Source organism: Anomalospiza imberbis, chromosome 2 (genome assembly GCF_031753505.1).
Source record: "Anomalospiza imberbis isolate Cuckoo-Finch-1a 21T00152 chromosome 2, ASM3175350v1, whole genome shotgun sequence".
Lineage (NCBI taxonomy): Eukaryota > Metazoa > Chordata > Aves > Passeriformes > Viduidae > Anomalospiza > Anomalospiza imberbis.
In genome coordinates, this window is record NC_089682.1 from 75435311 (window position 1) to 75463291 (window position 27981).

Genomic DNA, 27981 nt, shown 5'->3' on the forward strand with positions numbered 1-27981 from the left:
CACAGCACAGCACGGATGTACAGAGTCTCTGACAGACCTCTGTGTCCAAACTCAGGGCACACAAACTACAAGTGTCTCTTCCTGCCTACAGAGATGTCCCACTGCCTTGGGCAGGTCGACCGGGCTGTGTGCAGAGAAGAGGACATGGTTTTCTCCAGCTTTGTCCATTTGTGTGCTGGTGCTCTTTTGCAGAGTGCTGCAATGAAGAGGCAGGGAGAGTATCCGTTCTTCTCTGGCATGGAGAAGGTCACTGTGTAGCAGCACATCCTGTGGAACACAGCCTTCTCCTCAGCACATCCTTCTGAGGTGCAGTCTCGCAAGGGACAGTCCCAGTGTAGAAGCAAAGGCAGCCTGTTCTCTCTTTGAGATCCCCCTCTGGAGTCAGAGAAGGCCAGTTACAGGAGTAATCTCTGCCAGGCTCCAAGACACACCCGCTTAGCGGGTCAGCAGCTTTTCCCACTCCTGGGTATCACGTCAGGCCTGACTGGGAGAAGCAGTGATTCCACATTGCAGCTGGCAGGGCTGGGAGTCTGTGAGTGTGAGGGTGGCTAGGGAGGAGACGAACAGCGGGACACAGACACAAACATGCATTCCTGAGATCTCCTTCTCTTCCCATCAATTTCTGCCGTTTTCTGCATTCCTGTGCACACGCTCAGGCTGCCACACAGCACCATCCTGCTCCGTGATAGCTCTGAACTATGCCACCTACTGAAGTCCCACCTACTCTTGCACAGCCACGTTCACACACAGCAGGGAGCCAGAGGAGCAGAGTGCAAGCACCTCATGACAGCCTGCAGGTGTCATTCCCCACCGTTCCTGGACAGCCAACAGCCTTGTGACATTTCAGACTCCCGCTCGCTCCCCTGCCCACCCACAGAGAGACGTGTCTCTTCCTCTCCACCTCTCTTCTTTACACATCTCTGTGTCTGTGCTGTCACCAGGGACAGGTTGCTGGAAGGAGGGGATTTTCTCTATGGATTTCCAGTGGTTCCTTGTGGCCATGGTGCTCCCTGTGGGTAAGTGGGCTTCTGTTCCTCTTCAGCAGCGGCACTGGAGCTGCTGCTGCATCCTCAGCTGTGCTTCCACTTGCTGGCAGTGCCCCTTTCCTAAGGCTTCTGGGGTGGAAGGTGGGCAATGAACCAGATGAGCCTTTCCACCACCTATTGGATCAGGAAACTCTGGAAGACTGAAAATTTGTTTTTTTCCTGCCCCTTTTTAATACTTTGCTTAAGAGTACCGAAGTCCTTTCCTCTCAAAACATATTTACTGTTGCATTTGGAGCTGGTTTGTTTGGGGTTTTATCAAACTATGGTTTGTATGGGGTTTTTTAGAGAAGCAGGGCACTGTCCCATAGCTGTCTGATATCCTGGTGGCATTCCATCCCATTCATATTTCAAGGATGTGTATGTTCGTCTTCTTCAATGCATTTCACTTCCTACCTTTTACCTCCTGTCTTTCCAGGCTGGGCCCTTCAGCAATCCCCAGATACAGTCGTCCGGGTGGGAGACACCGTGACTCTGGAATGTTCTGCATCAGGGAAAGATTTCATATACATGTACTGGTACAAGTTACCTGTGGAGAAGGATGGCAGTATGCAGTTGGTTGTATATTCAATGGAAGGTGGCAAAGCAGATATTGAGAAGGAATTCAAAAATCACTTCCAGAGTAATGGGACAAGGAACAACCATTTATCTGTGAAGATAGAGCATGCCCTGCTCAATGACACAGGCACATATTTCTGCGCTGAACAAAAGCCACAGAGACTCAAAGGCAGGTGCAGCATTGCACAAACCTTTCCAGGCAAACAGGGAACTGCCACCAGCATAGCCTGAGCCCTGTGTTTCACAGAACCCTGCTTTCTTACCTTCCCTTCAACTCATTAGGAAAAACACGGCATGACTCTCTATCTGTCCATCTGTCCACGTGTCTGTCCATCTGTCTGTCTTTAGCATGGTCTCTAGCCGCTTTTCTTTCCCATCTCTGAATCAACTTCTGACTCTGCTTTCTTCTTGTCCTCACTATCTCACCTCATTTTTCTGCCATTCACAGACTGCTTCTCACTTTACTCTTTTCATGTTTTTCTGTCTGTCCCCCTGCCTTTCCTCTCTGTCCTCTCATACCTGGTCCCTTGTAATGTCCTTGTTCCTTCCTCATCCATCTCTCCTTCCTCACAATCTGTTCCATCAATTCATGGCCTGGGAAGCAGGCTGTGGAATAGTTCACTCAGGGCTTTCCCTCTCCCTCTAATACCAGCTGGAAAGACAAGGCCCACTGGTCATTGGCCCCAGTGGTCCCCAGGGAATCAGCACACAGCCTAAGTTTCTCCACTACCCTGTGACCTGAACACTCTGATGTTTGAGAATTGTCCCTGCCCACAGCAGGAAACTGCCCAGGATAGCCATGGAATGTCCCTGGTGACCAGGACAAGGACCAGGAGGAAGAAGTCCGGGTAGAACTTACAGGTTGAGATACAAACAGAGCAATAATAGGAGTAAATAAAAAGGAAAAGAGAGAGAAATAAAAGTCAAGCAAATCCATGGGATGCACAATACTGTCACTCACCACCCACTGACCTGGAGCCTAGCTCGCCCCAGAACCGTGACAGGCAGCACCTGGCCAGCTCCCTTAGGTTTCCATACTGAGCATAAGGCTGAATGGGAGGAACGATCCATTTAGCCAATCTGGGTCGGCTCTCTCAGAAATGCTCCCTTCCAGCTGCTTGTGCACCTGCTCTCTGGCAGAGCATGAGACACTGTAAGGTCCTGAATTTGGGGTAAGCAGTGCTTAACTACAACTAAAACTCTGTTATCACCATGATTCTCATAGTGAATTCAGAACACAGCACTGCCACAGTGTCCACTTGTTAATCCTGCCTCCTGCTTAGCACTTGCAAAGAGTTTTCCTCAGGACTTCCACGGAAATGTCTCCTTCAGTGTAACACTGAATTGGGTGACACCCCACGAGCCCTCTCCTTCCCAGCATTATGAGGCAGAAGTTCCACCAGGGATCCTCACCCATTTCCACTTGCTTCTCCTTCCCTATTGTCCAGCAGAGTTCTGCGCACAGGAAGGAGAAGGATGAGGGAAATGTGCTGCCAGCAGACCTCGTCAGAATGGCCTGTCACTCCTTCCCTGTGTCCCTTTCACCCCTTGCTGCTGTCCCAGATGTTATTTATCCCTGTGCTCATCGGGTTCCTCAGCTATCCCATGCAGACTTTGTGGAGCAGAGGACACGTGGATTTTCTTCAGAGCAGAAACACCTGAGGGCACAGTGGAGAGGCTGCAGTGGGTCTCCTCAGGGTCTCCTCAGCCTGTGAGCAGAGCAGCACAGAGGAGCTCCTGGCAGAGCATGAGTGAATGAAATTGCACTGTACAGCTGCTTTTCAGACCCCAGTGCTCTCACTGGCTGAATCCCAGTGGCAGCCTCCACACCCCACTGGAGGACAAGCTCCGTCCTGCCAGGAAAGCCAATCCCCATGTAGAGGCCAATTCTCAGGGCAGAGGGGACAATGACACAGATGCTCTCTGTCAGACCCCAGGGTTCCCAGCCAGCCAATGCCTTCTCTCATTTCTTGGCCGGCCCCACCCCGAGATGTCTCACACTCACTCAGTCACTGCTCCCTCTCCACATATCTTTGGGCAGCTACAAGAGGCAGGTTGCTGAGAGGGTAGGGGCATTTCCCCCATGGTTCCCTGTTGGTTCTTTGTGGCCATGCTGGCCCCTCTGGGTAAGTGAACTCAACGCTGCCCTGAGCACCTCCATTGATCCCATTGCTGCTCTCCCAGCTGTGTAGCCAGTTCCTGGCAGTGCTTCCTTCTGCAGAGCTTTCTACATAGAGGATAAGCAGTGAATATGTTGGGCAGGAATACCTGAATCTTCTGCAATGGCTGTCTATTTGTCATTCTTTGTGCAGCCCATAGATGGTTCCTGGTTTTGGACTCAAACTGCCCAGGAATGTTGCTTGTCTGTTGAGGAGAGATATAAAATATACCTGGTGATCTGAAGAGCTGTCCCATGCCTTGAACTGCTCCCTTGGCTGCCCTATTTCTACTCACCCTTTCCCTACCAACCCACAGTGCCTAGTTCAAATTTTTCCCATTTTTTCCTTGTCTTCAGTGCTCCTACTTTTCCTTTCCAGTGTTATCCCTGGAACGGACAGAAGACATGGTGATAAAAGAAGGCCAGTCCATGAATCTGGAATGTTCCAAGAAAAAATCTTCCAGCACAGCTCTGTACTGGTTTATGCTGCCTTCAGAGAAGAATTCCAGTCTGACCCTACTGGCTTCTGCAGTCGAAGGTGGTAACGCAGTGGTGGAGAAGGGTTTTGAGAGCCATTTCAAGAGCAGCAAGATAAAAGGAGACAGTATCACCCTCTCAATAGAACATGCCTTTCTCAATGACTCTGGCACATACTACTGTACTGAGGGTGAGCACAGTGGTGAGACTGCTGAGAGATCCGAGCACAAACTTCTCCCTGCACATACAGGACCTGCTTTCCACCTTGTGGGTGCTGCACGAGGCTTCTCATTAGATGATATGCTTCCTAGCCTTCCCTTCCTCCTCTTCTCAGACGCTGACAGTTTATTTGTCCATCACTGTCTTCTTTCCACTCCAGGTCTCCCTCTGCATTTAACTCTTACTTGCACTACACTTACTTATGTCAGCCCTACTTCTCCTCTCTGTCTCCCTTCCGTTCCATACCTTCTTTTTTTCTGTCTTCAATCTGCACTCCACTGGAATCCTCTTACTTAACTCCAGTCAACCCTGCTCATAATTCTCACTGTCAAACTGAACGAGTGCTCTGTGGGACGTTGTTTGTGCACCTGTAGATAAAGGCAAGGCCTGGCAGGTGTGGAAGTAGCCAGTACCATGTGGGAGCTGCCCACACGCTCCTCTGTTACCACAACTTGTCTGTGGTTGTTCTGTGGCCAAGGAATATGAAGAGCAGAGCACAAGCCTGTGCTTACTCAGGTAAAGTGTTATGTGAATCCCTAACTCCTCCATGTAGAGTGGTGTCTGGGGCAGGATCCACCTGCCTTCCAGCCCTTGATCCACAAACAGTTTATCTTCAGCAAACATACTGTAAAAATTACAGGGTATGTTAGCAAGCTGTGCAGCTAATAGGCATTTCCCACAGGTTACAGTGTTCTGTTCATAAGTGACTCAGATGAAGGGGTAGAGAGTCTCCTAATCAAGTTCTCTGATAACACCAAGTTAGGAGGTGTTTCCGATACCTGAGTGGGCTGTGCAGCCCTTCAGACGGGCCTTGACAGGTTGGAGGGATGCTTAGAGAGGAACCTTCAGAAATTCAGCAATGGCAAATGCAGGTTCCTACGTGAGTGGAAAAATATCCCCATGTACCAGCACAGGCTCGGGGCTGACCTGCTGATGAGCAACTCTTCAGAGCAGGATCTGGGGGTCCTGGTGGACAAGATGTTTTCATGAGCCAGCAGTGTGACCTGGTCGCCAAGAAGCCAGTGGTGTCCTGGGATGCATTAGGAAGAGTATTGCCAGCAGGACGACAGAGGTCATCCTGCCGCTGCACTCGGCTCTGCTGAGGCAAATCTGCTGGGTTGTGTCCATTTCTGGGCTCCTTGGTACAAAAGATGATGATTTGTAGAGTGGAGTGTGAACAAAGGCTGAGGGGGCTGGGGCTGTTCTGCCTTGAGAAGGAACAACTAAGTGGCCACCTCATCAATGTCTACAAGTATCTGAAAGGAGGGTCCCAAGAGGTGGAGCCAGGAACTTCACTTTGATGCCAAGCACTCGGACAAGAGGCAATGGGCAGAAAATTATGCAGAGGAAGTTCCACCTGAATCTAAGGTCAGAGCTTTGCAATGTGAGTGACCGTGCACTGGAGCAGATTGCCCAAATGAGTTGTGGAGTCTATTGGGAGATATCCCAGAACCATCAGGATACAACTGTGTGCCATGTGCTCTGGGATGACTCTGCTTGAGCAGGGAGGTTGGAGCAGTGGCCCCCTGAGGTCCCTTCTTAGCTGGCCCATCCCATGGTTCTGTTGTATATAACACACACCCATGCACAGCACAGGCCTGCATGGGGCACTCCAGGTGGTTCCCACCCTGCAGATTCCCATGCTAATGTCCAAGCTCCTCAGCACCTAAACACAGGGCCCCACATAGCAGCCCTGCCTGTTCAACATCACTAACTCCTCAAGTGTCGTGTCTTCCTCAAGGCTCCCTCTGCATTGCCCTGCCCTCTGCACACCCCAGGCCATTGGAGACCCTTTGCATGGACACATCGGGCACAGCCTCCTCTCTGCTGGAGTGCTGCTGGTGCTGTGAGGATTTGGGGTTGCTAAGAAAAGTAGCCCAATCTCTTTCCTTTTCCCCCCACTTCTTTACAGGAATCTGGGGATTTGCTGAATCTTCTCTCGGCAGCATGGGGAAATGAATGCAATGGGACACACTCAGAGCTGCAGCAGAGGTCTTGGGAGGAGCGGGAGGCATTGCTGCTCTCCTCTGCTCACAGGACACGCAGGAACGTCTCCACTGCAAAGCCCAGGACAGCCTTGAGCAGCCGGATCACTTGATGTCCTGTACGGGACAGCCTCACACTGCCGTGCACACAGCACAGCACGGATGTGCAGAGTCTCTGTCAGACCTCTGTGTCCAAACTCAGGGCACACAAACTACAAGTGTCTCTTCCTGCCTACAGGGATATCCCACTGCCTTGGGCAGGTCGACCGGGCTGTGTGCAGAGAAGAGGACATGGTTTTCTCCAGCTTAGTCCATTTGTGTGCTGGTGCTCTTTTGCAGAGTGCTGCAATGAAGAGGCAGGGAGAGTATCCGTTCTTCTCTGGCATGGAGAAGGTCACTGTGTAGCAGCACATCCTGTGGAACACAGCCTTCTCCTCAGCACATCCTTCTGAGGTGCAGTCTCTCAAGGGGCAGTCCCAGTGTAGAAGCAAAGGCAGCCTGTTCTCTCTTTGAGATCCCCCTCTGGAGTCAGAGAAGGCCAGTTACAGGAGTATTCTCTGCCAGGCTCCAAGACAAACCCGCTTAGCGGGTCAGCAGCTTTTCCCACTCCTGGGTATCACGTCAGGCCTGACTGGGAGAAGCAGTGATTCCACATTGCAGCTTGCAGGGCTGGGAGTCTGTGAGTGTGAGGGTGGCTAGGGAGGAGACGAACAGCGGGACACAGACACAAACATGCATTCCTGAGATCTCCTTCTCTTCCCATCAATTTCTGCCGTTTTCTGCATTCCTGTGCACAGGCTCAGGCTGCCACACAGCACCATCCTGCTCCGTGATAGCTCTGAACTATGCCACCTACTGAAGTCCCACCTACTCTTGCACAGCCACGTTCACACACAGCAGGGAGCCAGAGGAGCAGAGTGCAAGCACCTCATGACAGCCTGCAGGTGTCATTCCCCACCGTTCCTGGACAGCCAACAGCCTTGTGACATTTCAGACTCCCGCTCGCTCCCCTGCCCACCCACAGAGAGACGTGTCTCTTCCTCTCCACCTCTCTTCTTTACACATCTCTGTGTCTGTGCTGTCACCAGGGACAGGTTGCTGGAAGGAGGGGATTTTCTCTATGGATTTCCAGTGGTTCCTTGTGGCCATGGTGCTCCCTGTGGGTAAGTGGGCTTCCGTTCCTCTTCAGCAGCGGCACTGGATCTGCTGCTGCATCCTCAGCTGTGCTTCCACTTGCTGGCAGTGCCCCTTTCCTAAGGCTTCCGGGGGGGAAGGTGGGCAATGAACCAGATGAGCCTTTCCACCACCTATTGGATCAGGAAACTCTGGAAGACTGAAAATTTGTTTTTTTCTGCCCCTTTTTAATACTTTGCTTAAGAGTACCAAAGTCCTTTCCTCTCAAAACATATTTACTGTTGCATTTGGAGCTGGTTTGTTTGGGGTTTTATCATACTATGGTTTGTATGGGGTTTTTTAGAGAAGCAGGGCACTGTCCCATAGCTGTCTGATATCCTGGTGGCATTCCATCCCATTCATATTTCAAGGATGTGTATGTTCGTCTTCTTCAATGCATTTCACTTCCTACCTTTTACCTCCTGTCTTTCCAGGCTGGGCCCTTCAGCAATCCCCAGATACAGTCGTCCGGGTGGGAGACACCGTGACTCTGGAATGTTCTGCATCAGGGAAAGATTTCATATACATGTACTGGTACAAGTTACCTGTGGAGAAGGATGGCAGTATGCAGTTGGTTGTATATTCAGTGGAAGGTGGCAAAGCAGATATTGAGAAGGAATTCAAAAATCGCTTCCAGAGTAATGGGACAAGGAACAACCATTTATCTGTGAAGATAGAGCATGCCCTGCTCAATGACACAGGCACATATTTCTGTGCTGAACAAGAGCCACAGAGACTCAAAGGCAGGTGCAGCATTGCACAAACCTTTCCAGGCAAACAGGGAACTGCCACCAGCACACCCTGAGCCCTGTGTTTCACAGAACCCCGCTTTCTTACCTTCCCTTCAACTCATTAGGAAAAACACGGCATGACTCTCTATCTGTCCATCTGTCCACGTGTCTGTCCATCTGTCTGTCTTTAGCATGGTCTCTAGCTGCTTTTCTTTCCCATCTCTGAATCAACTTCTGACTCTGCTTTCTTCTTGTCCTCACTATCTCACCTCATTTTTCTGCCATTCACAGACTGCTTCTCACTTTACTCTTTTCATGTTTTTCTGTCTGTCCCCCTGCCTTTCCTCTCTGTCCTCTCATACCTGGTCCCTTGTAATGTCCTCGTTCCTTCCTCATCCATCTCTCCTTCCTCACAATCTGTTCCATCAATTCATGGCCTGGGAAGCAGGCTGTGGAATAGTTCACTCAGGGCTTTCCCTCTCCCTCTAATACCAGCTGGAAAGACAAGGCCCACTGGTCATTGGCCCCAGTGGTCCCCAGGGAATCAGCACACAGCCTAAGTTTCTCCACTACCCTGTGACCTGAACACTCTGATGTTTGAGAATTGTCCCTGCCCACAGCAGGAAACTGCCCAGGTTAGCCATGGAATGTCCCTGGTGACCAGGACAAGGACCAGGAGGAAGAAGTCCGGGTAGAACTTACAGGTTGAGATACAAACAATAATAGGATTGCATAATTGCAATAATAGGAGTAAATAAAAAGGAAAAGAGAGAGAAATAAAAGTCAAGCAAATCCATGGGATGCACAATACTGTCACTCACCACCCACTGACCTGGATCCTGGCTCGCCCCAGAACCGTGACAGGCAGCACCTGGCCAGCTCCCTTAGGTTTCCATACTGAGCATGAGGCTGAATGGGAGGAACAATCCATTTAGCCAATCTGGGTCGGCTCTCTCAGAAATGCTCCCTTCCAGCTGCTTGTGCACCTGCTCTCTGGCAGAGCATGAGACACTGTAAGGTCCTGAATTTGGGGTAAGCAGTGCTTAACTACAACTAAAACTCTGTTATCACCATTATTCTCATAGTGAATTCAGAACACAGCACTGCCACAGTGTCCACTTGTTAATCCTGCCTCCTGCTTAGCACTTGCAAAGAGTTTTCCTCAGGACTTCCACGGAAATGTCTCCTTCAGTGTAACACTGAATTGGGTGACACCCCACGAGCCCTCTCCTTCCCAGCATTATGAGGCAGAAGTTCCACCAGGGATCCTCACCCATTTCCACTTGCTTCTCCTTCCCTATTGTCCAGCAGAGTTCTGCGCACAGGAAGGAGAAGGATGAGGGAAATGTGCTGCCAGCAGACCTCGTCAGAATGGCCTGTCACTCCTTCCCTGTGTCCCTTTCACCCCTTGCTGCTGTCCCAGATGTTATTTATCCTGTGCTCATCGGGTTCCTCAGCTATCCCATGCAGACTTTGTGGAGCAGAGGACACGTGGATTTTCTTCAGAGCAGAAACACCTGAGGGCACAGTGGAGAGGCTGCAGTGGGTCTCCTCAGGGTCTCCTCAGCCTGTGAGCAGAGCAGCACAGAGGAGCTCCTGGCAGAGCATGAGTGAATGAAATTGCACTGTACAGCTGCTTTTCAGACCCCAGTGCTCTCACTGGCTGAATCCCAGTGGCAGCCTCCACACCCCACTGGAGGACAAGCTCCGTCCTGCCAGGAAAGCCAATCCCCATGTAGAGGCCAATTCTCAGGGCAGAGGGGACAATGACACAGATGCTCTCTGTCAGACCCCAGGGTTCCCAGCCAGCCAATGCCTTCTCTCATTTCTTGGCCGGCCCCACCCCGAGATGTCTCACACTCACTCAGTCACTGCTCCCTCTCCACATATCTTTGGGCAGCTACAAGAGGCAGGTTGCTGAGAGGGAAGGGGCATTTCCCCCATGGTTCCCTGTTGGTTCTTTGTGGCCATGCTGGCCCCTCTGGGTAAGTGAACTCAACGCTGCCCTGAGCACCTCCATTGATCCCATTGCTGCTCTCCCAGCTGTGTAGCCAGTTCCTGGCAGTGCTTCCTTCTGCAGAGCTTTCTGCATAGAGGATAAGCAGTGAATATGTTGGGCAGGAATACCTGAATCTTCTGCAATGGCCGTCTATTTGTCATTCTTTGTGCAGCCCATAGATGGTTCCTGGTTTTGGACTCAAACTGCCCAGGAATGTTTCTTGCCTGTTGAGGAGAGATATAAAATATACCTGGTGATCTGAAGAGCTGTCCCATGCCTTGAACTGCTCCCTTGGCTGCCCTATTTCTACTCACCCTTTCCCTACCAACCTGCAGTGCCTAGTTCAAATATTTCCCATTTTTTTCTTTCTCCTCACTGCTCCTACTTTTCCTTTCCAGGGTTAGCCCTGGAACAGTCACCAGACATGGTGATAAAAGAAGGCCAGTCCGTGAATCTGGAATGTTCCAAGAAGAAATCCTCCAGCACAGCTATGTACTGGTTCATACGGCCTTCAGAGAAGAATTCCAGTCTGACCCAGTTGGTTTATGCATTCGAAGGTGGTAACGCAGTGGTGGAGAAGGGTTTTGAGAGCCATTTCAAGAGCAGCAAGATAAAAGGAGACAGTATCACCCTCTCAATAGAACATGCCTTTCTCAATGACTCTGGCACATACTACTGTGCTGAGAGTGAGCACAGTGGTGAGACTGCTGAGAGATCTGAGCACAAACTTCTCCCTGCACATACAGGACCTGCTTTCCACCTTGTGGGTGCTGCATGAGGCAGGGTGATCACTTTTTACTCATTAGCTCCACGGCTTCCTAGCCTTGCCTTCCTCCTCAGATGCTGACAGTTTATTTGTCCATCGTCTCCGTGCCTCTCCAGGCCTCCCTCTGCATTTAACTCTTACTTGCACTACACTTACTTATGTCAACCCTACTCCTTCTCTCTGTCTCCCTTCCATTCCATACCTTCTTTTTTTCTCTCTTCAATCTGCACTCCACTGGAATCCTCTTACTTAACTCCAGTCAACCCTGCTCATAATTCTCACTGTCAAACTGAACGAGTGCTCTGTGGGACGTTGTTTGTGCACCTGTAGATAAAGGCAAGGCCTGGCAGGTGTGGAAGTAGCCAGTACCATGTGGGAGCTGCCCACATGCTCCTCTGTTACCACAACTTGTCTGTGGTTGTTCTGTGGCCAAGGAATATGAAGAGCAGAGCACAAGCCTGTGCTTACTCAGGTAAAGTGTTATGTGAATCCCTAACTCCTCCATGTAGAGTGGTGTCTGGGGCAGGATCCACCTGCCTTCCAGCCCTTGATCCACAAACAGTTTATCTTCAGCAAACATACTGTAAAAATTACAGGGTATGTTAGCAAGCTGTGCAGCTAATAGGCATTTCCCACAGGTTACAGTGTTCTGTTCATAAGTGACTCAGATGAAGGGGTAGAGAGTCTCCTAATCAAGTTCTCTGATAACACCAAGTTAGGAGGTGTTTCCGATACCTGAGTGGGCTGTGCAGCCCTTCAGACGGGCCTTGACAGGTTGGAGGGATGCTCAGAGAGGAACCTTCAGAAATTCAGCAATGGCAAATGCAGGTTCCTACGTGAGTGGAAAAATATCCCCATGTACCAGCACAGGCTCGGGGCTGACCTGCTGATGAGCAACTCTTCAGAGCAGGATCTGGGGGTCCTGGTGGACAAGAAGTTTTCCATGAGCCAGCAGTGTGACCTGGTCGCCAAGAAGCCAGTGGTGTCCTGGGATGCATTAGGAAGAGTATTGCCAGCAGGACGACAGAGGTCATCCTGCCACTGCACTCGGCTCTGCTGAGGCAAATCTGCTGGGTTGTGTCCATTTCTGGGCTCCTTGGTACAAAAGATGATGATTTGTAGAGTGGAGTGTGAACAAAGGCTGAGGGGGCTGGGCCTGTTCTGCCTTGAGAAGGAACAACTAAGTGGCCACCTCATCAATGTCTACAAGTATCTGAAGGGAGGGTCCCAAGAAGTGGAGCCAGGAACTTCACTTTGATGCCAAGCACTCGGACAAGAGGCAATGGGCAGAAAATTATGCAGAGGAAGTTCCACCTGAATCTAAGGTCAGAGCTTTGCAATGTGAGTGACCGTGCACTGGAGCAGATTGCCCAAATGAGTTGTGGAGTCTATTGGGAGATATCCCAGAACCATCAGGATACAACTGTGTGCCATGTGCTCTGGGATGACTCTGCTTGAGCAGGGAGGTTGGAGCAGTGGCCCCCTGAGGTCCCTTCTTAGCTGGCCCATCCCGTGGTTCTGTTGTATATAACACACACCCATGCACAGCACAGGCCTGCATGGGGCACTCCAGGTGGTTCCCACCCTGCAGATTCCCATGCTAATGTCCAAGCTCCTCAGCACCTAAACACAGGGCCCCACATAGCAGCCCTGCCTGTTCAACATCACTAACTCCTCAAGTGTCGTGTCTTCCTCAAGGCTCCCTCTGCATTGCCCTGCCCTCTGCACACCCCAGGCCATTGGAGACCCTTTGCATGGACACATCGGGCACAGCCTCCTCTCTGCTGGAGTGCTGCTGGTGCTGTGAGGATTTGGGGTTGCTAAGAAAAGTAGCCCAATCTCTTTCCTTTTCCCCCCACTTCTTTACAGGAATCTGGGGATTTGCTGAATCTTCTCTCGGCAGCATGGGGAAATGAATGCAATGGGACACACTCAGAGCTGCAGCAGAGGTCTTGGGAGGAGCGGGAGGCATTGCTGCTCTCCTCTGCTCACAGGACACGTAGGAACGTCTCCACTGCAAAGCCCAGGACAGCCTTGAGCAGCCGGATCACTTGATGTCCTGTACGGGACAGCCTCACACTGCCGTGCACACAGCACTGCACGGATGTGCAGAGTCTCTGTCAGACCTCTGTGTCCAAACTCAGGGCACACAAACTACAAGTGTCTCTTCCTGCCTACAGAGATGTCCCACTGCCTTGGGCAGGTCGACCGGGCTGTGTGCAGAGAAGAGGACATGGTTTTCTCCAGCTTAGTCCATTTGTGTGCTGGTGCTCTTTTGCAGAGTGCTGCAATGAAGAGGCAGGGAGAGTATCCGTTCTTCTCTGGCATGGAGAAGGTCACTGTGTAGCAGCACATCCTGTGGAACACAGCCTTCTCCTCAGCACATCCTTCTGAGGTGCAGTCTCTCAAGGGACAGTCCCAGTGTAGAAGCAAAGGCAGCCTGTTCTCTCTTTGAGATCCCCCTCTGGAGTCAGAGAAGGCCAGTTACAGGAGTATTCTCTGCCAGGCTCCAAGACAAACCCGCTTAGCGGGTCAGCAGCTTTCCCCACTCCTGGGTATCACGTCAGGTCTGACTGGGAGAAGCAGTGATTCCACATTGCAGCTTGCAGGGCTGGGAGTCTGTGAGTGTGAGGGTGGCTAGGGAGGAGACGAACAGCGGGACACAGACACAAACATGCATTCCTGAGATCTCCTTCTCTTCCCATCAATTTCTGCCGTTTTCTGCATTCCTGTGCACAGGCTCAGGCTGCCACACAGCACCATCCTGCTCCGTGATAGCTCTGAACTATGCCACCTACTGAAGTCCCACCTACTCTTGCACAGCCACGTTCACACACAGCAGGGAGCCAGAGGAGCAGAGTGCAAGCACCTCATGACAGCCTGCAGGTGTCATTCCCCACCGTTCCTGGACAGCCAACAGCCTTGTGACATTTCAGACTCCCGCTCGCTCCCCTGCCCACCCACAGAGAGACGTGTCTCTTCCTCTCCACCTCTCTTCTTTACACATCTCTGTGTCTGTGCTGTCACCAGGGACAGGTTGCTGGAAGGAGGGGATTTTCTCTATGGATTTCCAGTGGTTCCTTGTGGCCATGGTGCTCCCTGTGGGTAAGTGGGCTTCCGTTCCTCTTCAGCAGCGGCACTGGATCTGCTGCTGCATCCTCAGCTGTGCTTCCACTTGCTGGCAGTACCCATTTCCTAAGGCTTCCGGGGGGGAAGGTGGGCAATGAACCAGATGAGCCTTTCCACCACCTATTGGATCAGGAAACTCTGGAAGACTGAAAATTTGTTTTTTTCTGCCCCTTTTTAATACTTTGCTTAAGAGTACCAAAGTCCTTTCCTCTCAAAACATATTTACTGTTGCATTTGGAGCTGGTTTGTTTGGGGTTTTATCATACTATGGTTTGTATGGGGTTTTTTAGAGAAGCAGGGCACTGTCCCATAGCTGTCTGATATCCTGGTGGCATTCCATCTCATTCATACTTCAAGGATGTGTATGTTTGTTTTCTTCAATGCATTTCACTTCCTACCTTTTACCTCCTGTCTTTCCAGGCTGGGCCCTTCAGCAATCCCCAGATACAGTCGTCCGGGTGGGAGACACCGTGACTCTGGAATGTTCTGCATCAGGGAAAACTTTTGTAAACATGTACTGGTACAAGTTACCTGTGGAGAAGGATGGCAGTATGCAGTTGGTTGTATATTCAGTGGAAGGTGGCAAAGCAGATATTGAGAAGGAATTCAAAAATCGCTTCCAGAGTAATGGGACAAGGAACAACCATTTATCTGTGAAGATAGAGCATGCCCTGCTCAATGACACAGGCACATATTTCTGTGCTGAACAAGAGCCACAGAGACTCAAAGGCAGGTGCAGCATTGCACAAACCTTTCCAGGCAAACAGGGAACTGCCACCAGCACACCCTGAGCCCTGTGTTTCACAGAACCCCGCTTTCTTACCTTCCCTTCAACTCATTAGGAAAAACACGGCATGACTCTCTATCTGTCCATCTGTCCACGTGTCTGTCCATCTGTCTGTCTTTAGCATGGTCTCTAGCTGCTTTTCTTTCCCATCTCTGAATCAACTTCTGACTCTGCTTTCTTCTTGTCCTCACTATCTCACCTCATTTTTCTGCCATTCACAGACTGCTTCTCACTTTACTCTTTTCATGTTTTTCTGTCTGTCCCCCTGCCTTTCCTCTCTGTCCTCTCATACCTGGTCCCTTGTAATGTCCTCGTTCCTTCCTCATCCATCTCTCCTTCCTCACAATCTGTTCCATCAATTCATGGCCTGGGAAGCAGGCTGTGGAATAGTTCACTCAGGGCTTTCCCTCTCCCTCTAATACCAGCTGGAAAGACAAGGCCCACTGGTCATTGGCCCCAGTGGTCCCCAGGGAATCAGCACACAGCCTAAGTTTCTCCACTACCCTGTGACCTGAACACTCTGATGTTTGAGAATTGTCCCTGCCCACAGCAGGAAACTGCCCAGGTTAGCCATGGAATGTCCCTGGTGACCAGGACAAGGACCAGGAGGAAGAAGTCCGGGTAGAACTTACAGGATGAGATACAAACAATCATAGGATTGCATAATTGCAATAATAGGAGTAAATAAAAAGGAAAAGAGAGAGAAATAAAAGTCAAGCAAATCCATGGGATGCACAATACTGTCACTCACCACCCACTGACCTGGAGCCTAGCTCGCCCCAGAACCGTGACAGGCAGCACCTGGCCAGCTCCCTTCAGTTTCCATACTGAGCATGAGGCTGAATGGGAGGAACAATCCATTTAGCCAATCTGGGTCGGCTCTCTCAGAAATGCTCCCTTCCAGCTGCTTGTGCACCTGCTCTCTGGCAGAGCATGAGACACTGTAAGGTCCTGAATTTGGGGTAAGCAGTGCTTAACTACAACTAAAACTCTGTTATCACCATTATTCTCATAGTGAATTCAGAACACAGCACTTCCACAGTCTCCACTTGTTAATCCTGCCTCCTGCTTAGCACTTGCAAAGAGTTTTCCTCAGGACTTCCATGGAAATGTCTCCTTCAGTGTAACACTGAATTGGGTGACACCCCACGAGCCCTCTCCTTCCCAGCATTATGAGGCAGAAGTTCCACCAGGGATCCTCACCCATTTCCACTTGCTTCTCCTTCCCTATTGTCCAGCAGAGTTCTGCGCACAGGAAGGAGAAGGATGAGGGAAATGTGCTGCCAGCAGACCTCGTCAGAATGGCCTGTCACTCCTTCCCTGTGTCCCTTTCACCCCTTGCTGCTGTCCCAGATGTTATTTATCCCTGTGCTCATCGGGTTCCCCAGCTATCCCATGCAGACTTTGTGGAGCAGAGGACACGTGGATTTTCTTCAGAGCAGAAACACCTGAGGGCACAGTGGAGAGGCTGCAGTGGGTCTCCTCAGGGTCTCCTCAGCCTGTGAGCAGAGCAGCACAGAGGAGCTCCTGGCAGAGCATGAGTGAATGAAATTGCACTGTACAGCTGCTTTTCAGACCCCAGTGCTCTCACTGGCTGAATCCCAGTGGCAGCCTCCACACCCCACTGGAGGACAAGCTCCGTCCTGCCAGGAAAGCCAATCCCCATGTAGAGGCCAATTCTCAGGGCAGAGGGGACAATGACACAGATGCTCTCTGTCAGACCCCAGGGTTCCCAGCCAGCCAATGCCTTCTCTCATTTCTTGGCCGGCCCCACCCCGAGATGTCTCACACTCACTCAGTCACTGCTCCCTCTCCACATATCTTTGGGCAGCTACAAGAGGCAGGTTGCTGAGAGGGTAGGGGCATTTCCCCCATGGTTCCCTGTTGGTTCTTTGTGGCCATGCTGGCCCCTCTGGGTAAGTGAACTCAACGCTGCCCTGAGCACCTCCATTGATCCCATTGCTGCTCTCCCAGCTGTGTAGCCAGTTCCTGGCAGTGCTTCCTTCTGCAGAGCTTTCTGCATAGAAGATAAGCAGTGAATATGTTGGGCAGGAATACCTGAATCTTCTGCAATGGCTGTCTATTTGTCATTCTTTGTGCAGCCCATAGATGGTTCCTGGTTTTGGACTCAAACTGCCCAGGAATGTTTCTTGTCTGTTGAGGAGAGATATAAAATATACCTGGTGATCTGAAGAGCTGTCTCATGCCTTGAACTGCTCCCTTGGCTGCCCTATTTCTACTCACCCTTTCCCTACCAACCTGCAGTGCCTAGTTCAAATTTTTCCCATTTTTTTCTTTCTCCTCACTGCTCCTACTTTTCCTTTCCAGGGTTAGCCCTGGAACAGTCACCAGACATGGTGATAAAAGAAGGCCAGTCCGTGAATCTGGAATGTTCCAAGAAGAAATCTTCCAACACAGCTATGTACTGGTTCATACGGCCTTCAGAGAAGAATTCCAGTCTGACCCAGTTGGTTTATGCATTCGAAGGTGGTAACGCAGTGGTGGAGAAGGGTTTTGAGAGCCATTTCAAGAGCAGCAAGATAAAAGGAGACAGTATCACCCTCTCAATAGAACATGCCTTTCTCAATGACTCTGGCACATACTACTGTGCTGAGAGTGAGCACAGTGGTGAGACTGCTGAGAGATCTGAGCACAAACTTCTCCCTGCACATACAGGACCTGCTTTCCACCTTGTGGGTGCTGCATGAGGCAGGGTGATCACTTTTTACTCATTAGATCCACGGCTTCCTAGCCTTGCCTTCCTCCTCAGATGCTGACAGTTTATTTGTCCATCGTCTCCGTGCCTCTCCAGGCCTCCCTCTGCATTTAACTCTTACTTGCACTACACTTACTTATGTCAACCCTACTCCTTCTCTCTGTCTCCCTTCCATTCCATACCTTCTTTTTTTCTCTCTTCAATCTGCACTCCACTGGAATCCTCTTACTTAACTCCAGTCAACCCTGCTCATAATTCTCACTGCCAAACTGAACGAGTGCTCTGTGGGACGTTGTTTGTGCACCTGTAGATAAAGGCAAGGCCTGGCAGGTGTGGAAGTAGCCAGTACCATGTGGGAGCTGCCCACACGCTCCTCTGTTACCACAACTTGTCTGTGGTTGTTCTGTGGCCAAGGAATATGAAGAGCAGAGCACAAGCCTGTGCTTACTCAGGTAAAGTGTTATGTGAATCCCTAACTCCTCCATGTAGAGTGGTGTCTGGGGCAGGATCCACCTGCCTTCCAGCCCTTGATCCACAAACAGTTTATCTTCAGCAAACATACTGTAAAAATTACAGGGTATGTTAGCAAGCTGTGCAGCTAATAGGCATTTCCCACAGGTTACAGTGTTCTGTTCATAAGTGACTCAGATGAAGGGGTAGAGAGTCTCCTAATCAAGTTCTCTGATAACACCAAGTTAGGAGGTGTTTCCGATACCTGAGTGGGCTGTGCAGCCCTTCAGACGGGCCTTGACAGGTTGGAGGGATGCTCAGAGAGGAACCTTCAGAAATTCAGCAATGGCAAATGCAGGTTCCTACGTGAGTGGAAAAATATCCCCATGTACCAGCACAGGCTCGGGGCTGACCTGCTGATGAGCAACTCTTCAGAGCAGGATCTGGGGGTCCTGGTGGACAAGAAGTTTTCCATGAGCCAGCAGTGTGACCTGGTCGCCAAGAAGCCAGTGGTGTTCTGGGATGCATTAGGAAGAGTATTGCCAGCAGGACGACAGAGGTCATCCTGCCGCTGCACTCAGCTCTGCTGAGGCAAATCTGCTGGGTTGTGTCCATTTCTGGGCTCCTTGGTACAAAAGATAATGATTTGTAGAGTGGAGTGTGAACAAAGGCTGAGGGGGCTGGGCCTGTTCTGCCTTGAGAAGGAACAACTAAGTGGCCACCTCATCAATGTCTACAAGTATCTGAAGGGAGGGTCCCAAGAGGTGGAGCCAGGAACTTCACTTTGATGCCAAGCACTCAGACAAGAGGCAATGGGCAGAAAATTATGCAGAGGAAGTTCCACCTGAATCTAAGGTCAGAGCTTTGCAATGTGAGTGACCGTGCACTGGAGCAGATTGCCCAAATGAGTTGTGGAGTCTATTGGGAGATATCCCAGAACCATCAGGATACAACTGTGTGCCATGTGCTCTGGGATGACTCTGCTTGAGCAGGGAGGTTGGAGCAGTGGCCCCCTGAGGTCCCTTCTTAGCTGGCCCATCCCATGGTTCTGTTGTATATAACACACACCCATGCACAGCACAGGCCTGCATGGGGCACTCCAGGTGGTTCCCACCCTGCAGATTCCCATGCTAATGTCCAAGCTTCTCAGCACCTAAACACAGGGCCCCACATAGCAGCCCTGCCTGTTCAACATCACTAACTCCTCAAGTGTCGTGTCTTCCTCAAGGCTCCCTCTGCATTGCCCTGCCCTCTGCACACCCCAGGCCATTGGAGACCCTTTGCATGGACACATCGGGCACAGCCTCCTCTCTGCTGGAGTGCTGCTGGTGCTGTGAGGATTTGGGGTTGCTAAGAAAAGTAGCCCAATCTCTTTCCTTTTCCCCCCACTTCTTTACAGGAATCTGGGGATTTGCTGAATCTTCTCTCGGCAGCATGGGGAAATGAATGCAATGGGACACACTCAGAGCTGCAGCAGAGGTCTTGGGAGGAGCGGGAGGCATTGCTGCTCTCCTCTGCTCACAGGACACGCAGGAACGTCTCCACTGCAAAGCCCAGGACAGCCTTGAGCAGCCGGATCACTTGATGTCCTGTACGGGACAGCCTCACACTGCCGTGCACACAGCACAGCACGGATGTGCAGAGTCTCTGTCAGACCTCTGTGCCCAAACTCAGGGCACACAAACTACAAGTGTCTCTTCCTGCCTACAGAGATGTCCCACTGCCTTGGGCAGGTCGACCGGGCTGTGTGCAGAGAAGAGGACATGGTTTTCTCCAGCTTAGTCCATTTGTGTGCTGGTGCTCTTTTGCAGAGTGCTGCAATGAAGAGGCAGGGAGAGTATCCGTTCTTCTCTGGCATGGAGAAGGTCACTGTGTAGCAGCACATCCTGTGGAACACAGCCTTCTCCTCAGCACATCCTTCTGAGGTGCAGTCTCTCAAGGGGCAGTCCCAGTGTAGAAGCAAAGGCAGCCTGTTCTCTCTTTGAGATCCCCCTCTGGAGTCAGAGAAGGCCAGTTACAGGAGTAATCTCTGCCAGGCTCCAAGACACACCCACATGGCAGGTCAGCAGCTTTCCCCACTCCTGGGTATCACGTCAGGTCTGACTGGGAGAAGCAGTGATTCCACATTGCAGCTTGCAGGGCTGGGAGTCTGTGAGTGTGAGGGTGGCTAGGGAGGAGACGAACAGCGGGACACAGACACAAACATGCATTCCTGAGATCTCCTTCTTTTCCCATCAATTTCTGCCGTTTTCTGCATTCCTGTGCACACGCTCAGGCTGCCACACAGAACCATCCTGCTCCGTGATAGCTCTGAACTATGCCACCTACTGAAGTCCCACCTACTCTTGCACAGCCACGTTCACACACAGCAGGGAGCCAGAGGAGCAGAGTGCAAGCACCTCATGACAGCCTGCAGGTGTCATTCCCCACCGTTCCTGGACAGCCAACAGCCTTGTGACATTTCAGACTCCCGCTCGCTCCCCTGTCCACCCACAGAGAGACGTGTCTCTTCCTCTCCACCTCTCTTCTTTACACATCTCTGTGTCTGTGCTGTCACCAGGGACAGGTTGCTGGAAGGAGGGGATTTTCTCTATGGATTTCCAGTGGTTCCTTGTGGCCATGGTGCTCCCTGTGGGTAAGTGGGCTTCCGTTCCTCTTCAGCAGCGGCACTGGAGCTGCTGCTCCCACTTGCTGGCAGTGCTCCTTTCCTAAGGCTTCCAGGGGGGAAGGTGGGCAATGAACCAGGTGAGCCTTTCCACCACCTACTGGATCAGGAAACTTTGCAAATCTGCAGATTTGTTTTTTCCTGCCCCTTATTAACGGTTCACTTGAGTGTTCCAAAGTCATTAGTTTTCAAAACAGATTTTCTATTGCATTTGAAGCTGGTTTGTTGGGTTTTCTTGATCCTGTGTGTCTTTTCCAGAGAAGATCCTGTGTGTCTTTTTCAGAGGGCACTGTCCCATAGCTTTCTGATATCCTGGTGGCATTCCATGCCATTCATACTTCAAGGATGTGTATGTTTGTTTTCTTCAATGCATTTCACTTCCCACTTTTCATCTCCTGTCTTTCCAGGCTGGGCCCTTCAGCAATCCCCAGATACAGTCGTCCGGGTGGGAGACACCGTGACTCTGGAATGTTCTGGACTGGGGAATGCGCTCAAGACCATGTACTGGTACAAGGTACCTGTGGAGAAGGATGGCAGTATGCAGTTGGTTGTATATTCAATGGAAGGTGGCAAAGCAGATATTGAGAAGGAATTCAAAAATCGCTTCCAGAGTAATGGGACAAGGAACAACCATTTATCTGTGAAGATAGAGCATGCCCTGCTCAATGACACAGGCACATATTTCTGTGCTGAACAAGAGCCACAGAGACTCAAAGGCAGGTGCAGCATTGCACAAACCTTTCCAGGCAAAAAGGGAACTGCCACCAGCACACCCTGAGCCTTGTGTTTGACAGGACCCTGCTTTCTTACTTGCTGTCCAGTTCTACAGGAAAGACAGTGTATGTCTGTCTGTCTGTCTTTCTGTCTTTAGCATGGTCTCTAGATGCTTTTCTGTCCATTCTCATCTCTGAATCACCTTCTGACTCTGGTTTCTTGTTGTCCCCACTGTCTCACCTAATTTCTCTGCCATTCGCAGACTGCTTTTCACTTTCCTCCTTCCACGTCTTTCTGTCTGCCCCCCTGACCCTTCCATTCTGTCCTCTTGCACCTATTTGTTTCCTTTTATTCCCTATTCCGTTCCCCATCCATCTCTCCTTTCTTTCTTTCTGCTGTGTCAACTCATGACTTGGGAAGCAGGGTGTGGAATAGTTTACACATCCCTTTTCTTCTTTGCAAGCTGGAAAGACAAGGCCCGCTGGTCCTTGTTGCCACTGGTCTGAAATGGAAATGGACACATAGCTGTGCACCTGGGCCCCAAGTTACCACCCCTATTCTGTGACCTGAACACTCTTATATTTATGATGTAACCCAATCTTGACAGTATCCAGGGACTGTAAGCAAAGACCCCCAGGCAGGAGCAGATCCTTATTGCTATTGCTACCATCACTCCCTGAGCCTTTCTTCCTGCCCTCCTGCTACTTTAATTTCCTGTCTTCCATTTAGTGTTCATCCTTTTTCAGATTTTTGCCTTTTTATCTTCCTTCCTTCTTTCCTGATTTCTTCTTTGCCTTCCTCCCTTTCTGGCTTGTGCTCCCACTTCCCTCCCAGTTCTAAGTCCTTTCATCTTGCAGCTTTTCTGCTTCCCTCCTCACTTCCCACCCTCCTCTCTCCTGACCTTCTTTTCTTCTTGGGATTTGGGACACTACAGCCTCGTTCTGGGACTCTGCAAGCACAAAACATGACATCCCAATCAGCCTCCTGGCAAGGACTAACACTTCAATATGGCAGATCCAAAGTCTCTACTGCATTGCGCTGCCCGCTACTGACCTCCTGGCCCTCACCACCCACATCCCTCTTCCATTCCTCAGGCAGTGATATAAGCAGGCTCAAAGAAAGGATGACATTCTGCAGCTGCTAGTGTTCCCAGAGGAAGGGGGACAAGCAATGTTTGAGGACCAATTTCAGAATCACATCAAGAACGGTTGAAATGTGAGCTATTAGTTTTCCTGTTCAAAAAGAACAGAAATTATGTTCTGCTTCAGAAACAAGAGCATGTAACTGACTGAAAGACTCCTGCTGATGAGTCTGCAAAGTGTTCCCAGACCCTGCCAATTGAGAGGCACTACAAATAATAAATATTTTCCCTTGAGTGATGTTCACTGCCATAGTGCTCCATATAACAGCCTTTGGAAGTTCCCAGAGAAACGGTGCACAAAGTAGAGGTGCCTGACAATCTTTATTAATTTCTCATAATTTTTGCTTGTCCAGACACAAAAGAACAGAAGTGATGACGAGAAAATACAGGTCACACTAAACAAGCATCTCAGTTGGAGGCAATGGTGGACTGGATCCAGGAGACGTAGTTGCAAACCTTGGTGTAAACTCCGGGACTGCCCTGCTGGGCGCATCCATATCCCCAGGAGACAATGCCCTGGAGCTCTCCATCGCAGACCACGGGACCGCCGGAATCTCCCTGTGCACACAAAGGGTATGGATATTCAGCAAATGGCATCAGCCTAAGCAATGAGCCAGAAATCCCTGAGATCACTGACTCTGGAGGAAGCCCCTCCCGGCGTACTCTGTACAAAAGTTCTACAAAGGCTGTTCCTCATTCACACTCTGCACCTGATGCTACCCGGTCTGACTTGAGCTCCAAGGGCACCACAGCTAAGGACGAATCAGCTGCCTGTTTTTGCCAGATGCAGCACTTGGCAAACTTTCAGGATATGTGTGCCTGAAGCCTCTGCTGTCATTCAAAAACTCCGAGTTACCAGTGCAGTGACTATAGCTGACTCTGTAATGTGAAAGCCTCTTCAGCTGGCAAAAGGCAGGACAGAAATGACTGGGAAAGGAGAGGCAGATGATTTACCTGGCAGGAGTCTTTTCCTCCCTCCAGGAATCCTACACACATCATGTTCTTGGTAATTTGCCCAGGGTAGGCATCAGAGCAGTCGGCAGCGGAGAGGACCGGAGCCTTCAGGCACTGCAATTGGTCCGGGTAGTTGACTACGAAGAAATAGGGAAAGATGGTTGATGGCATTGCTGAGTCCTTTTCAGAGCTCAGAGAAGATCTTAGCAGAAAAGCAAATGCTGGACACCCCGTTCTAGCAGCCATCCTGCTTCCTGTCAGCAGTAAGTACAGCATGGGTCCCTTCTGTAGAGATCTGGGACAAATTCTACCCATGGGGCCACCATTCTACACTGCAGCAACCTTAACTTTTCTGGTACCTGGAAGTTCATCAATTGGCAAGAGAGGGCCCACTCCTGTGATGCATACACTGGAAGAAACCTGAGCCTCAGGAAAACCATCCTCTCCCCTGGAGCAGGTTTAGATGTCATCAGTGGAATAGACACCACTCACCAGGCATATCTCTGACCACTGGTGTGAGAAAACAGAGATGTCTAGTAGGAATTCTAGATCTACAGTCCCAGACTTCACCCTTATTCTCAGAGAATTGACAACTCTGTTGACATTAGCTGAATCCACTGTGCAGTCTCTACACTGACCCATCGCTCAAAAAACCTGTCCCACAGCACTTCCCTGTGTTTTAGCCTGTCCTGTTGGGGGTTAATGACCAGGTCTGAGAGACTGTCCTGGGCCCCAGGGGTCTGTACGTTTCCCCAGAGTACTCACTGCCACTGCTGAGAGTGTTGCCCCAGCCAGAGATCAGGCAGGTGGTGCCGGTGGCCACACAGCTGGTGGGCAGAGGAATGGTTTGGACAGCTTTGTTGAGCGTGGCTGGGGTGGCCAGCTTGATGAGCATGATGTCATTGTCCAGGGTGTAGGGGTTGTAGCCAGAGTGGCGGATGACTTTAGCAGAGTTGATAAACTGCTGCGTGGATTCGGTGGCCTCCAGGTTGTGTTTCCCGAGCTGCACTTGGATGCGACTGGAAAACAGAAGGCACAGCGTGTCCTTTACTGCTATGGGCAGGTTGAGAGAAACCTCCCTGTCACTGAGTGCAGTCGCTCCAACATCACTGCCACAGAAGCCTTCTAGGGCAAGGGATCTTTCTTGTCCTACAGGGATCCACGCTGAGATCTTAACCCACTCCTTGCATGGGTGGTGAATTTCTGCAGGTTTGTAAATACATGACAGCAGTTGAATGCAGAGCAGCACTAGATACAAACCTTCTGGGACAAAGCTAACAGCTCCAGCCTGACCTTGATCCTCTTCCTGCTCTCCAGGGAGAATGCCTTAGCAAGATTCATGCAATTGATAAGAAATCACAGCCCAGAATTCTCTGCTTGATTATCCCATTGTTATTTCAGAAAATGCTCTGCCTTCACAGGAACATTTGCAGAAGTGGAAACCCCTCAGGATGCCTCAGCCTGGCTTCCTGAATGATCCACCCATCCCTTGGCTGTCTCCGGTAAGAATGGAGGCACTTACATATTTCTGTCTCATAGCTCAGAATTCCTGCTAGAAGGGAACTGGAAGACAGGAGTAGGTTATAGAAGGATGTAATTTTTCCACTCACGATTTGTAGCAGTGGCCAGCCGACAGGACCCACTGGCTGCTGATGAGGGAACCTCCACAGAAGTGATATCCAGAATTCAGGGACACCTGATACGGCACAGAGTTCTTTGCACAGGTGTAGCCTCCCACAATCTTGTCATCGTCATCTTCAGCAAAGGTGGGGAAGGCAACTGGGGGACAAGAAGTGCCATGTGTCAACAGCTGGCCTAAGGTAATGTGGCCTGTAATCTGCCCTGTCACTGCCTGTCTGCAGCCCCTCACTTGTAGGCTCCCCTTCTATGGACACTCAGGGCAGCACTAGTGGGCAGCTCTAAGGCACATGCATTTGCTGCACCCTCAGAGAAGGGGATCAGACTTACACTGGTGCCTCACATATCTGCAAGGAAAGCCCTGCTGGCTACTCCCTGAGGGAACATAGGGACGCAGAAATGTTCTTGTTGGATTGGATCACGGGTGTGTCTTTCCCTGGTTCCCATCTACTGAAACAGTCAAGGGTTGACTGAGGGAAAAAGTAAAAACAAGTGTGCAGTGATATTTTCTTGGAGCACCCACTGAGGGTCCAAAATTTTGCCATTGCCTCAGAACTTCCTGGGCTAGAACTATTCCCTGTGCACTCCATAGTCCTGAAGAAGGAGGCAGCCTTTTTTCTGAAGCAGTGGCCACATCTCCATAGCTGGGTCAGGAACCCCTATGAAGGCGTTCATTCCCCAGCTTGTGGCACAAGGCATTATGAACAGACAGAAGATGGAAGTTGCAGGAGTCTGACTTTTGCAAGTTAAAACTGGACTTGGCTTTCTCACAATAGGCTACCTTGCAGTTTTGCTCAGAAAATCAGCTTCCTATTAAATGACAGAAATAAAAATTAAAAATATACTCACCAGCCACCCCAATAAAGGCGAGAAGCAGCAGGCACTTCATGGTCTTGATTCAACCTCAAACCCAGACTGGTTGACTGGACTTGGGAGCTGCTAGAAATATGTTTTTGGTAATGGTCTTATCTCTAGTCCAAGGTTTTCTCCAGACAAAAGGTACACAGTGGAAAATTTGAAGATCCAAATGCTGGCATTAACAGGCATAGGTAGAATGTACAAATAACATACCCGTTAATCATAAACCTCTGCTAAGATAGAGAGCTATTTTAATTATTCTGTAAGGTAGCCTTCAATCTAAAAATACCTTCTGGCTTTGATGATGTGTAGTTGTTTGTCTGTCTCATTCTTATACACAGCACCTGTATAACAGGAATAACAACTCTCAAACCTCTTTCAGATTCCTCTCTGCTGATGGTATCTTTCATAAAAATGCACATTTTTACCCAAAGTTGCATATTTTAGGTAGTGGACAGAAAGTTACATTGCATTTATTTGGGAAAAAAAACCCCAAATCTCCAGCAAACCCAGTGGTTAACTTTGTTCAGTTTATTTTAGCAAATTCCTTTTCTTGAATAATGTGTTTTTATCATATGCAACGCAGTGTTTTGCTAAATAAAATTCCTCCATTGTAATTTCAAAAGGAAGGATAGAAAAACAATCCTGTGCCCTCCTACTGCTTCCCAAGTTAAATAGTTCAAATGTGGGAATGCTCAGCATCTCCCTTTTCTAATTTCTCTCTGCCAACCTGCATTAAAATATCTGCCTAAGTACCAAACCATGCTTTTATTCATCTTTGGAATATTCTACAGACTGATTTTTGTCACACAAGAATTTCAGTACAATGCTGATATTGATGAGTGTAATGTAGATGAGCAATAATCTTGTGAATACAAATAGTGAGATCTTCTGAAATCCCTCTCTGCAGGAGTGGGGATTTCTGTCATGATGCAAAGTTTACTAAAGCTTAATGCTTTGCTGAATAATCATGTTCATTCTCCAAGCAGCTGCCAACTTCATCGTGTTAGCTCCTGAAAGACACAGGATTCTTTCCAGAGACATTAAAGAGAAGCCATAGGTTTGGAGATGCTGGAATAGCTTGGGAGACTAAACAGGAATACACTTCCTCTCCATTTCTTGGTTAATTATTTATGGACCCTGGAGGACTGATACGCACTGTGTCACTGTCCAGAGGGAAATTTTCCTTCATGTTGAAGTCCAAGCCCAAGGCCAGGGACTCCTCCAAGGTGGTGCATGAATTCTGTTGGCCTTTAAACTGGTATTAATGCACAGCTTTCTTACAAGCATGTTTTATTCTGTGAAAGAAAGAAGAATTAGAAGCTTCCTGTGGGAAAGGAAAATGCCCATAATCGGTCTAAGAGGGTCAAAAATTACCAAAGCTGTCCAATCCCATCGTAACTGAGTGGAGCAAGAAAAATTTCCAGTTTACTATAGTATTTCATTTGATCTGTGGATTTCTATTTTCTTTGTCCAAAACATGCCATTGGCATAGAATCAGACCCATGCTTTAAAGCAATATTTTTCCTGATCTATAGCTTTCATATCCTGTAAGGTAGCACTTAGGCTATGACTGCTTCCCTTTCCTTACTTTCATAGGGTTTTCCATTCGGTTTAATAGCCACACGAATTTTAGGTGAATTAGCAAGTGAGCATTTGAATCAGGAAGCTTTACCATACCTGCCTTAATCTTGGCACTTTTAATTTTTTTTTCTTTGCTACTTTTTTAATCTTCTCTGGTCTTTAACATATAAATTATTCTTAACAGCAGGAAGTGCATCATATAGGGCTGCTGATAATCCCTAAGAAGAACATTGAGT

General features: G+C 49.7%; 1 protein-coding gene and 1 gene segment (V, D, J or C); one reads left to right on the forward strand and one right to left on the reverse strand.

Annotated features, from left to right (window-relative positions):
- Positions 1-67: 67 nt before the first annotated feature.
- On the reverse strand, positions 68-27867 carry LOC137469783 (trypsin-like). Of its 3 annotated transcripts, none has more exons than XM_068182928.1 (5): positions 25827-26130; positions 25276-25444; positions 24431-24684; positions 23666-23802; positions 68-196 (listed from the first exon to the last, which is right to left on the reverse strand). In XM_068182928.1, exons 1-5 carry the CDS (start codon positions 25891-25893, stop codon positions 86-88), a joined length of 738 nt encoding a protein of 245 aa, XP_068039029.1. In that variant the 5' UTR covers positions 25894-26130; the 3' UTR covers positions 68-85. The 3 variants fall into 3 exon arrangements, with proteins under 3 accessions (XP_068039029.1, XP_068039027.1, XP_068039028.1); XM_068182926.1 differs by lacking the exon at positions 68-196 and adding an exon at positions 22449-23269 and having other exon boundaries at positions 25827-26126; XM_068182927.1 differs by lacking the exons at positions 68-196; positions 25827-26130 and adding exons at positions 22451-23269; positions 26153-27867.
- LOC137469777 (T-cell receptor beta-2 chain C region-like) overlaps positions 3697-27981 on the forward strand; it is a 42485-nt gene continuing 18200 nt past the window's right edge. Inside the window, 2 exon segments of the C gene segment in view lie at positions 3697-3727; positions 4298-4426. Of these exon segments, the coding sequence occupies positions 3712-3727; positions 4298-4426 (145 nt within the window).